The sequence below is a fragment of the Globicephala melas genome, chromosome 20, assembly GCF_963455315.2.
Source record: "Globicephala melas chromosome 20, mGloMel1.2, whole genome shotgun sequence".
In the NCBI taxonomy this organism is placed as follows: domain Eukaryota; kingdom Metazoa; phylum Chordata; class Mammalia; order Artiodactyla; family Delphinidae; genus Globicephala; species Globicephala melas.
Window position 1 is genome coordinate 50,351,313 of NC_083333.1, and position 14,196 is coordinate 50,365,508.

At 38.3% G+C, this 14,196-nt stretch overlaps 1 protein-coding gene across 1 annotated transcript; it reads right to left on the reverse strand.

The window, feature by feature from the left end:
* Window positions 1–287: 287 nt before the first annotated feature.
* On the reverse strand, window positions 288–9,429 carry SMG8 (SMG8 nonsense mediated mRNA decay factor). Its single transcript, XM_030881751.3, has 4 exons — window positions 7,648–9,429; window positions 6,947–7,092; window positions 5,804–6,676; window positions 288–5,398 (listed from the first exon to the last, which is right to left on the reverse strand). The coding sequence occupies exons 1-4, from the start codon at window positions 9,404–9,406 to the stop codon at window positions 5,201–5,203; spliced, it is 2,976 nt and encodes a 991-aa protein (XP_030737611.1). The 5' UTR covers window positions 9,407–9,429; the 3' UTR covers window positions 288–5,200.
* Window positions 9,430–14,196: the final 4,767 nt, after the last annotated feature.

Here is a 14,196-nt window from a genome sequence, read left to right on the forward strand (position 1 = left end):
TTAGCAAAATATATCAAAACGTAAAATGTGTATATCCCTTGACCCATCAATCCCAGGCCTAACAGTTTATTCTGCAAAGAAAATTTCACAAGTATTAATAAAAGATGTATGCACCCTGGTATTCCATCGTTCATAGAAGCCCTAAATTTAAAAGAACCTAAATATCAAACAATAAAGGACAGATTATATAATTCATGATAAGGGAAAACAATGCAGCTATTAATAATACATTCATTTATTGACAGGAAAAATGTCTACCATATACTGTAGAGTGAAAAAAAGCAGATTACAGAACAAGACGTATTCTATGATTGCAGTTATGTAAAATTGAATACATATCCACATGTGACTGTCTGCATGAGATGTTTAGAAGGATATTCACTAAAATGTTGCCACTGGTTAGCAGAGAGCATTTAGCAAAGCAGTGGAACTTCAGGTAACTTATTCTTATCTTTGTTTAAAAAAAACCTATGAAACAATAACAGATACAATGACTACATATTCATTTTACAAAAACAACAAAGGTATGTTCAAAACCAAAAATTGTTTTACATGGGATTGTAAACTAAGGAGTCTTGCTTTTATATTGAGAAAATAGCCAGGATAATATAAAGGATAAAAGTCACTCAATACTCGAGACTTCCCTGGTGGTCGAGTGGCTAAGACTCCACGCTCCCAATGCAGGGGGCCCGGGTTCGATCCCTGGTCAGGGAACTAGATCCCACATGCAGCAACTAAGAGTTTGCATGCCTCAACAAAGATCCCACGTGCCGCAACTAAGACCCGGCAGCCAAATAAATAAGTCACTTGATCCTCAAGTACATGTAACTTTGTAGGAGAAAGGAAGTAATAAGCAACTGTGGTCATATAGTCCTCTAAGAGTGTCTACCATATCTCATTTTTCTGACATTAAAAACTCACCCAGGGAACTTCCCTGGTGGTCCAGTGGTAAAGAATCTGCCTTACAATGCAGGGGACGTGGGTTTGATCCCTGGTCAGGGAACTAAGATCCCACGCGGGGCAGCTAAGCCCACGTGCCACAACTACTGAGTTCATGTGCCTCAACTAGAGCCCACGTACCGCAAACTACAGAGCCCATGGGCTCTGGAACGCACGCACCACAACTACAGAGAGAGAAAAAACCCACACGCCGCAACAAAAGATCCCACATGCCTCAACGAAGATCCCGCATGCCACAACTAAGATCCAACACAGCCAAAAAAAATAATAAAGTAAACAAATAATAAATCTTAAAAAAAAAACCCAAAACTCACCTATTCACAAGTCTTAAGACCAGAATCAAAATATTCAGCTGGAGAAACTGACACGCAGGTTTTATTTTTATATTTTCTAAGAAGGCAGAACATAGGAAGAGTACAGCTTTGAAGTCAGAGTCCTCAATTTAAATTCTGACTTTGTTACTTCCTAGCTATGTGACCTGGGACAAATTATTTAATCACCTCAAGCTTTAATTTCCTGATAAAATGGATGATATCTATCTTGCAGTGCTCTGAGAATTAGAGGCAATGTATACAAAATGCTTACTAAATTACCTAACAAGAGGATATTCAAGAAATAGCTATTATTATTGTGTGCCATTCAGTACACAGTAGCTATTGTTATTTTTATAAATCAGGCTTCTCTAGTTCCATTTTTCTAATTTTTTTCCTGTTCCTTTAAAGTCTTTTTAAATTTTTAATTTAAACTAAGAAACAAAACTCACTGTTTAAGTAGTGCAGGGGAGTCTTAATTTTAAGTAAACCAACGTATGAAACCATTTAAAAAATTAGATTAATGTAATTTACTTTATAAGGTTTATCATAGTAGTCCTTTAAATAGTTAGCACTCTTGAATAAAATATGATTTACTTCCTAAAAATTTTAATTCTATACAACTCTTCAAGGACACATCAAAAGACTTACCAATAAGCCAAAGAATGCCCTTCTGTCCTAGTGATTGTTAAGAAAGAATCAATTTGAAACATTTGCTTATATTTCAAAAAAAAAATCTACTAAGCAAAGGACAATGCAAATGCTGCTACAGAAGAAATATAATTTCTTTAAAAAAACCATCACGTTTGAAGTTTGCTGAAATAAGGTTTGTAGGACTAAAGAGAAAGGTAGTAAGCAATACAGACCTGCATAGTCCACATTTCTCTAATGTGACACCCTGTAAACTTATTTATGGATAAAAACAAGCATGAAGAAGTGCTGCAATTGTATCTTAAGCAAGTTATAAGTACAAATAGCATAAAAATTTTGTATTTACTAAGTGAAGTAAGTCAGAAGGAGAAAGACAAATACCATATGATATCTTACATGTAAAATCCAACATATGACACAAATGAACTTATTTACAAAACAGAAACAGACTCACAGACATAGAAAACAAACTTATGGCTAACAAAGGGGAAAGGGGGTGGGGGAGGAATAAATTAGGAATTTGGTATTAGCAGGTACAAATTATTGTATATAAAATGATAGGGACTTCCTTGGCAGTCCAGTGGATAGGACTCTGTGCTTTCACTGCTGAGGGCCCAGGTTCCACCCCTAGTTGGGGAACTAAGTAAGATCCCACAAGCTGCATGGCATGGCCAATTAAAAAAAAAGATAAACAAGGTCCTACTGTATAGCACCGGGAACTATATTCAATATCCTGTAATAAACCATAATGGAAAAGAACGTGAAAAAGAATATGCATATATAGGGACTTTCCTGGTGGTCCAGTGGTTAAGAAGCTGCCTTCCAATGCAGGGGACGCAGATCTGACCCCGGTCCGGGAACTAAGATCCCGCATGTCGCTGGGCAACTAAGTCTGTGCACCGCAACTACTGAGCCCGTGCACTCTGGAGCCCGCGCACCGCAACACAGCCCAGCACAGCCAAATAATAAACAAACAAACAAACAAACAGATGGAACAAAATATTATGCACAAAATGAATAAGCTACAAGGGTATATTAAAATAAAAAGAATATGTATATATATACATATAACTGAATCACTGTGCTGTGTGCCAGGAACTAACACAACACTGTAAATACTTAAACAAAAAAAGTTTTGTATTTAAAAATGCTATAGAAATTCAAATTAAGGTGGCTTCTGTAACCAAATATAATCAAGGAAAATTACTTACTAATTTAAGCAGTAATGTAAAGTTGTTCCATGTAGAATGATATCAAAAAGGAAATAAAGAAAAAAAGACACAGGTTTGCTCTTCTGAAATCTATCTGTTCTCATAAACTACTTTCTTATAGTTCCTCTGACCTACAAGCTTACACAACCTGTTAGTCAAGTCTTAGAGGCTATTAAAAAACAATACAACTATTAGTATATGTCCTACAGAACAGTCTAGCTATATTTCCCAAATGCAACTACTAACGACTATGCTTAATACAAAAGTAATTGTGATTTTTAAAACTGATATAAAAAGAGTGAAAGATACAAAGGAAAAGGATGAAAAATAAGGCTGAGATGAAAGAAGAATATAGACTAATTTTCATATTGGCTCAGATTCTCTTCCTAATTAAACTACAGTAAAATAGACATAAAAATACACCTAATTAAATTACAGTTTTAAATTGGCTGCCAGTTATGTGTTTCTCTATATAGATTTAAAAATCAAAACCTAAGTAAGTAACTGTTTTAAGCTGGTAGCAAGATGTGTTAAACAAATACTACATTTCATGGGACTTCCCTGGTGGCACGGTGGTTAAGAATCCACCTGCCAATGCAGGGGACACAGGTTCGAGCCCTGGTCCAGCAAGATCCTACATGCCGTGGAGCAACTAAGCCAGTGCGCCACAACTACTGAGCCCACGTGCCTAGAGCCCGTGCTCCAAACAAGAGAAGCCATCACAATGAGAAGCCCACGCATCACAATGAAGAGTAGCCCCCGCTCGCCGCAACTAGAGAAAGCCTGCGTGCAGCAACGAAGACCCAACACAGCCATAAATAAATAAATAAATAAAAACAAATACTACATTTCATATATATTGCAACTAAAATCTCCAATTCTATTTGCTCAGCATTTCAAAATCAATGTGCCCAGGAAAATATAATCAGTTACATTAGAATTCTGGCATATTAACTTATTTTGCACACTTAGCTAATTAGTGATATATCAGTGTCATCATGTTGATGCTGGTGAACCTTAACATCGATATGAATTGATAAAATTTGTATCACTTAGCAAATTGTTTCATAGTATGTACTAATATCCTGGATAAATAAGTTTTAGTTCAGAGAGCATTCATTTAAAATACGGTATCTCATCAGTCCAAGAATAAAATGGTGAGAACAAAACAATGTAATTCAGGTACCAGAATGGTAAGCCAAACAGTAGGACATATTTTTGCAATTAAGTCCTCATACAATTACCAGATAACCTACTGGATCATCTCGTTTTTTTTTTTTAAAGATACTGTGGTTTCTGCCTCTCTCTCTCTCTCTCCCCCTTTTCTTTTCTTAAAATTTATTTATTTTTTGGCTGCGTTGGGCCTTCGTTGCTGTGTACGGGCTTTCTCTAGTTGCGGTGAGCAGGGGCTACTCTTCATTGTGGTGCATGGGCTTCTCATTGCGGTGGCTTCTCTTGTTGCAGAGCACAAGCTCTAGGCACGCGGGTTTCAGCAGTTGTGGCTTGCGAGCTCTAGAGCTCAGGCTCAGTAGTTGTGGCGCCTGGGCTTAGTTGCTCTGCAGCATGTGGGATCTTTCTGGACCAGGGCTCAAAACTGTGTCCCCTGTATTGGCAGGTGGATTCTTAACCACTGCGCCACCAGGGAAGCCCTGGATCATCTTGATTTGAAGATAATTTCAGGAGCAGCATTTTAAGGAAAATCCCAGCTAAAACATTTTAGCAATAACAAAGCTTTGGCTCAACCTGATAATGCAACATTCAGTTATAATAGAAATATGTTTTATTACGGACAGTGAAACAGAAACAAAGAGAGAGTAGAGGTATCAACCATGTATTTCAGGTCCTTTTCTAGAATAAACAATGTTTATTAGGAAGCTGTACCCCCATTTACAATAAGTATCAACAATATCATGAAACAGTGGAACAATTACTGTCCAAATACTGAACTCCTGTAACCAAAACACATTTTATGTTCAAGAAAACACAGTATCACACACCAAAAATCACCCCATACACACCAAAACCAAAAATCAGCTCCAGTTTAGGACTGTACTGGCTGGAAAACACTTATTGTGTTACTGCTTTAAGAACCCCACGGAGCACCTTGTAACTCATCAACTGCACATTTTCCTTCGTAGGGAAACAAGGTCCTCTCTCAGTCACGTAGGCATATGGAAATCTCAAAACCCAGAGGCCATCAGGTGGGAGAGTTATTTCTTGTTTTTCTGGGTAGAATACTGGACATGGTGGTGGGCCTGGCTGAACCTGAAAAACACAGGTTATATGATTAATATATTTCAATAAGAAACACCTGAAAGATAAGTGCCTAAACAAAGGATAAGTTCACAGAGCACATAAGATTAAGCAGGTAATGTGTACATTCTTAACTCCAATCATATCTGATATTACATTAAATAATCTCAAATACTATCCTGCTTTTCTACAGATTTTTAACTTCAAGTTCTGCCTCTAACCAGATGACGTGAATTGATGGGTGAACTGATTAACACACCTACAATCTATTTTTCAAGAAACACAATGTTAGGTATAAGAGATATTTAAAATTAAGACCTGTTTAATTAGTTTGATACCCTGTACTTTTTTCATATAATCAAAACAAGCATCGGCATTTTTTGTTTGTCTGAGGACAAAAAGGGTTATATTTCTTACCTGAGGCATTAGTATTATCTGCAAAGGAGCATCAGGAACCACAACGAAAAGCCTCATAAGTTGAGCATAATGTGGTTTTAGCCCTCTACCCTGAGATGATGACAGAATATATAAGGGCATATCACTATTCAGGGCTTTTAAAGCTGATTCCTTGGGCCCACTTCCCATTACTTTCATTACTTTGTCAGGTCCTGAGCACATAAATCTTCGTCCTCGAGAGTCTTCATATTCAAAGCCCACAAATGCTCGCGCTATGTCATCTCGCCGTCTTCCTCTTCCCATTACAACTGCACTTCTCTTTCCAGGAACAGCTTTATTTGGAGCAGGCCAAGAATTTGTGTCTAAGTCTCCTTCATCTTCAGCCCTAGTCCTGATGACAATGTCCCAAGGCATAAGATAGTTTGTTCCTGGAATGAAGCCCTGTTGGTCCAAACCAGTATGAAAGTTATAAGACTTAGCAGGGCCTAGTTTAATCAAAGACCAGCTGGAGAATTTAGGTAGGAGACCTTTGGGGCAATTTGAGTGTAGCATGCCCGGGAGATATTCAACCGTGGATGCCTGCCGATCAACCAAGTTTGGTCTCTTCTCAGTTTTTACTTCTCCTTGACCATGAACTTCTGGATTATCTCCTCCTGCTTGTGGGTCAGCTGGATAGGTACCTAAACTATCTGTGGATTGGCCTAAGCTCAAAGCTAAACTCAGGCTTGTGCTCTCTCCTTGGGTTTGAGGTTCTTTTTCTTTAAGTTTATCAGCATCTGCATCTGGAGGGGCAGGAGATGATTCGTTTTTGGCAGGAGCAGGATCTGGAGTACTTGGTTCAAATACTGGGAAATTGATGTGATCCAATTTTCCACAACATTTTTCTTCCAGAAGCTATGGAGGAAGGAAAAAAACAAACAAACTAATCCTGTGAACCTTTCACTGAAAACAACACATGCTTCACATTAAAAAGCAAGATCAACAGTTAATGGGTAAGCAAATAAGTACATATAAAGAAATTTCCCTTGTTAGATATCACACTGCAAGTCACATTTACTTATCTAGATATTTTGCTCCTGAAAAAGTATATTTTTACTCAGATGGTCGTTAGCAAAAAAAAAAAAAAAAGAGAGAGAGAAGAGGAGGAAAAAATGTAGAGTCTACCTGATAAAAGTCATAGTTAGCTGCCTTGATATCAAAGGGATCATCTCGAGGTGCCTGTTTCCTTCCACAGTTACAGGCACCAGTGGATCGAGCTCGGCTATTGTGATACAGCACAGGAGGATTTCTATCAGGCTCTGGTTTTTCTCCTGGAAAATATAAGTCACTATTAATTTTACACACAAGGCAGACCCAAATTTATTTTGCATTCAATTGCACCTTAACCCCCAAATTTCTCCAACCAGTTCTTTGGAAATGAGAAGTAAAAAACCACCCAAAACACAAAAACTTGACTAAACACATCTAACAGAAGCAAGTGAAAATACATGACATAATATGTATTTTTAATCTAAACTTTTAGGGTCTCTAAGTAAATTTTATCATCATCATAGTGCCCATACATTTCACTATATTCATTTCAGTTAAACAAAAGGTAAAAATGTTAATATGAAATTCCTGAAACTTTGTATTATTTAATAGTTCTCATTTACTAATCCCCTAGGGTTCATTCTTTAAATACAAGAACATAATTAGTAGTCATAGCTGATTTTTCTTTTTACAGCAGGAGAAAAAACTTAAATCTGATGTACGTAAATTTCTGCAGGGCCCTCTTTTTAAAGACATAATGAACAAACTCTCTTAAAACAAGAATAAAAACACAGCTCAAAGTTTTGATTTCAAAATACTGAGAAAATTTTGGCCACCTGATTTAGGTAAGGAGTGAAATTTATGTACACAGTGTTGATCAGTTAAACTCCTCTCCTCACAGAGCTGATGGCCATTGCTCCAAAACTTGTAGCAGTCCTCGTGTAACTGCATGGCATATTTGTGAAAGGCTGGACCCCTAGCATGTTGACTGTATACTCGAAGAGCCTGGGCAAGCTGATTCTTATGGACAGTCATTGTGTAATTATGAGGCAAATTTGACTGGTAGGCACTATGGGCCATGGGTAAAGCTTTCTGGCACCGGTTCTCTGAGAATTTTGTGTCAATATCCAAAAACCCTTCCAAGACTTTAATACTGCTTAAAATCTTAGATGTTAGCTCCCCAGTGGGAGAGCCCGGGTCCTCCTCTTTCCCATCGATAGCTACTTCGTACAGTTTTGAAGCTGCTGAGATCCACTTCTGATAAGTAGGAAGTTCAAAATGGGAAGGCTGTGGGTTCCTGCCCACACTGTCATCAAAACCTTTCTTGCTTAGTACTAGCTCTACATGCTGCCATAGGAATTCCCGAAGAGTGAAATCCACTAGCTGCCCAGAAGAACTGGAACTGCTAGTGTCAGTGTGGAAAGAAAGCTGCTGTCGGCTGTGCTGCCTCATCACCTGGTATCGCCTGGACCCAGAAAGGGGTGCAGGGACCAGCAAAGATTCAGGGTCTTTCACAGTACAATGACTCCTAAGTTGGTCCAGCAACATGCCTACTGGGTCCTCCTCCTGGCTTCCAGGAACTATGTACACAAACGCCTGATTGGCCGGCACAGTAAAGAGGCAGTTGATACTCTGATTAGTCAAGACACGACTCTTCCGGAAGATTCTATAAATCTGGTCTTCCAGGGCATGCTGCAGTCTCCTTTTGGGAGAATGCTTCTTGGGCTTCTCTGGATGAGCTGGGTCTTGATTCCGAGGGGGTTCCACCTTGAGTGCTCCATTGAGTTGAAAGAGGAAAAGGAGTCTAGGTGGGCAAGGTCTGCAGTTTAGCTTCCAGTCTTTGCCAACTGGACAATCCTTAATGGCTGTTTTGAGGAGGGGCAGTACTTTCTGTCTCAGTCCATCCAGGGCTCTGAATACTCGATCATAAGTGATGTCAAAGGAACAAGTGGGATGGACCAGAAGCAAGATGTGACAGACGGAGAAAAGGTAAAGGAGACTGAGGCACTGCAGTTTCTCTTGATGCTTCCAGAACTCGTGCGCTTCCGCATGAGGTAAAGGGAGGCCACCTCCAGCTTCCCCGCTCTGAAGGGCCCGACAAGCCCGGAGAAGCTGGGAATTGTCACAGATGGAAGTTAAAAGAAGATACAGAACTTTGCTTTCCTGGTTGTAATAGGCTTGCAGAAGGCTGTAGTCCTGGGAACCTGGCTCAGTTCGGTTCCCTTCCGCGACAGCTACACCTCCCCGAACTGGATCACCGGACCCGGCGCCAGGGACCCCGGCTCCACCAGCCTCCCCGACGACCCCAGCCTCGGTCCTGATTCCAGGCCCCGAGTCTCCAGGATCTTGGCGGCGAAATAGGGGGAAAACCTGTCGGTCGCACACGGTGTTCACAAGTGAAAACTTCTCGGAATTCAGGCGCAGAGCCGTCTTGCCGAAGATTCCCACCACGCAGATCTCATCCTCCCGCCAAGGAGGCTCCGGTCCGCCAGCCGCGCTCCCACCACCCTCTGTAGGGGACCCCTCGGGACTTTCAGAGCCTGTCCAAGCTGAAGCGCCCATTAAAAGCTCTCTCAAACTGACAGGACCCGCCATGGTGCGGAGACTACTCTAGCGTTCTTCCGGTCCCTCCGGTAAACAGAACCGGCTCTCGTCCAAGTTTGAAATCCCTCCTCCGCTTCTTCAGTTCCTGCTTTCCTCTCACTTTAGGTTCCGCCTCTCGCTTCTCCTGTCATAGTTTTTCACCAAGGTTTTACCTAATCCTACAGCCCAGCTGATTTAAGATTTTCCTTAACCGGAGACTGTAGGAATTGAAATATCAGAAAGACATTTAGAAGCAGTTAGGGTTTTTTTTGTTTGTTCTTCTTGATAGACAAAACGTTTAATGAATGTTAAAAGTTACAAAATCATTTTAGTGAAAAGGAGAGCTGTGTTTGTGACAATCTAAAATGACATTACATGCAAGATAAAGGCAGAAGTAAGTAGTTTTGAAAAGGAATTATATTCACACTATGCTAGATTTAATTCTTGTCAAATATTTATAGAGCATCTACAACAGGTTTATTGTCCTCACCACATTAACCTCTTAATCCTTTCTACATCGTATTTTCTTTCTGACAAACAACTACTCACCCACCCACTCATCTCACCTCCAACTTTTTTTTCACTACCAGTAGTGATTTTATTTTATTTTTATTGAAGTATAGTTGATTTACAATGTTGTGTTAGTTTCAGGTGTACATCAAAGTGATTCAGTTATACATATTTTTTCCTGATGCTTTTCCATGATAGATTATTACAAGATATTGAGTATAGTTCTCTGTGCTATACAGTAAATCCTTGTTATTTATCTATCTTATATATATTGCTGTGTATCTCTTAATCCCATACTCCTAATTTACCCCCCCTCCTTTTTCCCCTTTGGTAACCATAAGTTTGTTGTCTATGTCTGAGACTCTATTTCTGTTTTGTAAATAAGTTCATTTGTGGTTTTTTTTGGATTCCACATATAAGTGATATAATATTTGTCTTTCTCTATCTGGCTTACTTCACTCAGTATGATAATCTCTAGGTCCATCCATGTTGCTGCAAATGGCAATATTTTATTCTTTTTTATAGCCAAGTAATATTCCATTATGTGTGTGTGTATGTCATATATATGTCACATATATATGATATTATATATGCCTCATCTTCTTTATTCATTCATCTGTTGATGGACACTTAGGTTGCTTTCATGTCCTGGCTATTGTAAATAGTGCAATTGGGGTGCATGTATCTTTTCAAATTAGAGTTTTCATCTTTTCCCGGGTATGTGCCGAGGAGTGGGATTGCTGGATCATATGGTAACTCTATTTTTAGTTTTTTTTAAGGAACCTCCATACTATTTTCCATAATGGCTGCACCAATTTACATTTCGACCAACAGTGTAGGAGTGTTTCCTTTTCCCCACATCCTCTGTAGCATTTATTATTTGTAGACTTTTTGATGATGGCCGTTCTGACCGGTGAGAGGTGATAACCTCATTGTAGTTTTGGGTTTGCATTTCTCTAATAATTAGCAATGTCGAGCATCTTGGAAGCAGTTAGTTTGCAGTTCAAGGAATAAAAAAATTCCACAAAAAAGAGTGTCAAATCACTCTTCTAAAAGTAGGAAACTGTTTCACTTTAAGCTCCAGAACCTTGCTGTAGAAGAATTAGTCTGCAGCCCAAAGAAGGAGCTTGTTAGAAATGCAGAATCTTAGTCCCCACCCCAGACCTACTAATCAGAACATGAATTTCAATAAATCCTAATGATTTGTACACACTTTATAGTTTGAGAAGCACCACTTTAAAAACATCTTTCAAAGCAAGGTGAACAGATTTCTTTCTTGACTCGTATCAATGGAAAAAAAAAGGCAGGGATTTTGAAAGGTTTATGGAATACAACAACAATAAAATATTATCAAACTCAGAAGAATATATACCAAAATGTTTAAAACGTGTTAGGATTTGTTTAATTTTTTTTCTTTACTCCTTTTTTCCCTGCTTTTTAAAAAAATGGATTTTTTTTTAGAGCAGTTTTAGGGTCATAGTGAGATTGAGCACAAAGTACAGAGTTCCCATATACCCTTTGCCCCTACACAGTCATAGGTCCCTTTACTGTCAACACTGGGCTGCAGAGTGGTACATTTGTTACAATCTCTGAAACTACTTTGACAAATGATTATCACTCCCAAATTCATAGTTTCCATTAGGGTTTATTCTTGGTGCTGTGCATTCTGGGTTTGGATATGTATCCACCATTAACGTGTCATATAGAATAGTTTCACTGCCCTAAAAATCCTATGCATTCTACCTATTCATTTCTCCCTTCCCCCAAACTCCTGGCTACCACTGATCTTTTACTGTCTCCACAGTTTTGTCTTTACCAGAACGTCATATAGTTGGAATCATACATACAGTGCATAGCCTTTTCAGATCGGCTCCCTTCACTTAGTAATATGCATTTAAGTTTCTTCCGTGTATTTTATGATTTGCTAGCTCATTTCTTTTTTGTGCTGAATAATATTCCATTATCTGGATGTACCACAGTTTATTTACCTATTCACCTACTGAAAGACATCTTAATTGCTTCCAAGTTTTGGAAATTATGAATAAAGCTCCTATAAACGTCTGTAGGCAGGTTTTTGGGTGGACATACTCTTATTTTTATATCTCTATTTTCTAATTTTTCTACAATGAACACTTTCTTCAATGTGTAATATTAAAAAAATTCTTCCTTGAAGAAATGTGGAAAGCCTTAATTCAATGTTTGATTTAGCTGGCTGGAAGTTCAAATAGTTAAGATTTATTACTTTAAGAAAAATACTCTGGCTTTAAAGTAGAGATGAGATTAATTTGTGTTTAATGAGCTCTTACTTGGATGTCAAAAAATGATCACAATAAAAATCAAACAGATTAGTTACTCTGTGTATGGCTCTGTGCTAAGTCCTTACCAAGAATTATCTCATTTATGCATGATCTCACTTATCTGTGGAATCTAAAAAAAAAAAACCTAACAGAAACAGAGAACAAAGTGGTGGTTGTCAGATGAGGAGGTGGGTGGGGTAGTGGGGTGGATGATGGGTAGGAGGGGAATGGATGAAGGTGGTCAAAAAGTACATACTTCCAGTTATAAGGTAAATAAGTTCTGGGGATGTGATGTACTTCGTGGTGACTCTACACAGTTAACAATATTGTATATTTGAAAGTTGCTAAGAGATACATGTTAAAAGTTCTCACCACAGGAAAAATATTATAACTATATAAGGTGACCAAGGTTAACTAAATTTATTGTGGAAATCAGTTTGCAATAGATACATATATCAAACCATTATGTTGTATACCTTAAACAAATACATTATATGTCAATTATATCACAAGAAAAGTGGTTAGGGGGAAGAATTATCATTTAATTCTCAAAGGAAGGGAGGGGTCCTAAGTCCTGGTGATGGTATTTTTAATATATTAAGCTGTGTTGGGCTTCCATAAATTCTTCTCAATCAACACTTATTTACTAACAAGAATTTAGAAAGGAGTAGAGGTGGGCTTTCAAATGTATTTTTAAAAATTTTGTTTGTCTATTTGGTTTTTACTTGTTCGCTTCTCTATTTCTATATGTCCAGATTCTATCTCTCTTCTAAAAGCCAACTAAGATAAGAAATTGTACATGTTTATCCACATAAATTATATTGTGATCCTCATCATGTAGATTATTTGCTATGTTTAGTATGTGACTTTGCTACTATAATTTTAACAATTCTTTGACTTACAAATCCAGGAAAAAGTGTATATTAACCACATCCATTTGTATAGATTTCCCAAGTAAACAAAATGTTGAGAAACCAAATTGAAAAGACTCTCTATGCAGCTGCTTCCCACTAGCTATCTATTTTACATTTGGTAGTGTATATATGTCAATGCTACTCTCTCACTTCGTCCCAGCTTACCCCTCCCCCCTCCCCGTATCCTCAAGTCCATTCTGTAGTAGGTCTGTGTCTCCAATAGATGTTAAAAAAAAAAAAAAAAAAAAATCTCTAGAAGAAAACAAGAGTAACAACTCTCATACTTTGCTGAAGGGACCATAGATTGATTGGTACAACCACTTGGAAAACCAGTTTGACAGTATCTAGAAAATAGGCATGCTTTATAACCTAGCAGTTCCACTCCTAGATATACACACTAAAGTAACACTTGCATAAATGTACATGTTCAAGAATGTTCAAAATGGCATGCATAGCTCATGATAGCCAAAAACTAGAAACAACCTTAATGTCCATTGACAACAAAATCAATTAATATACATCAAAAATAAATTATCTATAGCATTGCACAATAATATGGTTGAATCTTAAATGTAGATTGAAAGAAGCCAAAAACAAAAGAATATATAATGTATGATTCTATTTATAGAGTTCAAAAGTGAGCAAAATAAACCATAGCATTTAGGGGTGCATACTTAGAGGGCAAAGCAAAAAAAAAAGCAAGCAGATCAGTAGTTACTGGGTTTTTGTTTGTTTGTTTGTTTTTTAATTAATTATTTAATTTTTGGCCGCGTTGGGTCTTCATTGCTGCTTACGGGCTTTCTCTAGTTGCGGCGAGCGGAGGCTACTCTTCCTTGCCGTACACAGGCTTCTCATTGTGGTGGGCTCTAGGCGTGTGGGCTTCAGTAGTTGTGAGCTCAGTAGTTGTGGCTCGCGGGCTCTAGAGCACAGGCTCAGTAGTTGTGGCACACAAGCTTAGTTGCTCCACAGCATGTGAGATCTTCCCAGGTCAGGGCTTGAACCCATGTGCCCTGAGTTGACGGGTGGATTCTTAACCACTGCGCCACCAGGGAAGTCCTTCATAGTTACTTCTTAAGGAAAG

What these genes read in the sequence shown, in the direction of transcription:
- SMG8 (XM_030881751.3), bottom strand. Translation starts at nt 9,406, where the DNA reads ATGGCGGGTCCTGTCAGTTTGAGAGAGCTTTTAATGGGCGCTTCAGCT. An exon ending in CTAACTATGACTTTTATCAG is followed by an intron (nt 6,677 to 6,946) that starts GTAGACTCTACA and finishes CTTCCTCCATAG; the next exon opens with CTTCTGGAAGAAAAATGTTG. An exon ending in AGATAATACTAATGCCTCAG is followed by an intron (nt 5,399 to 5,803) that starts GTAAGAAATATA and finishes TGTGTTTTTCAG; the next exon opens with GTTCAGCCAGGCCCACCACC.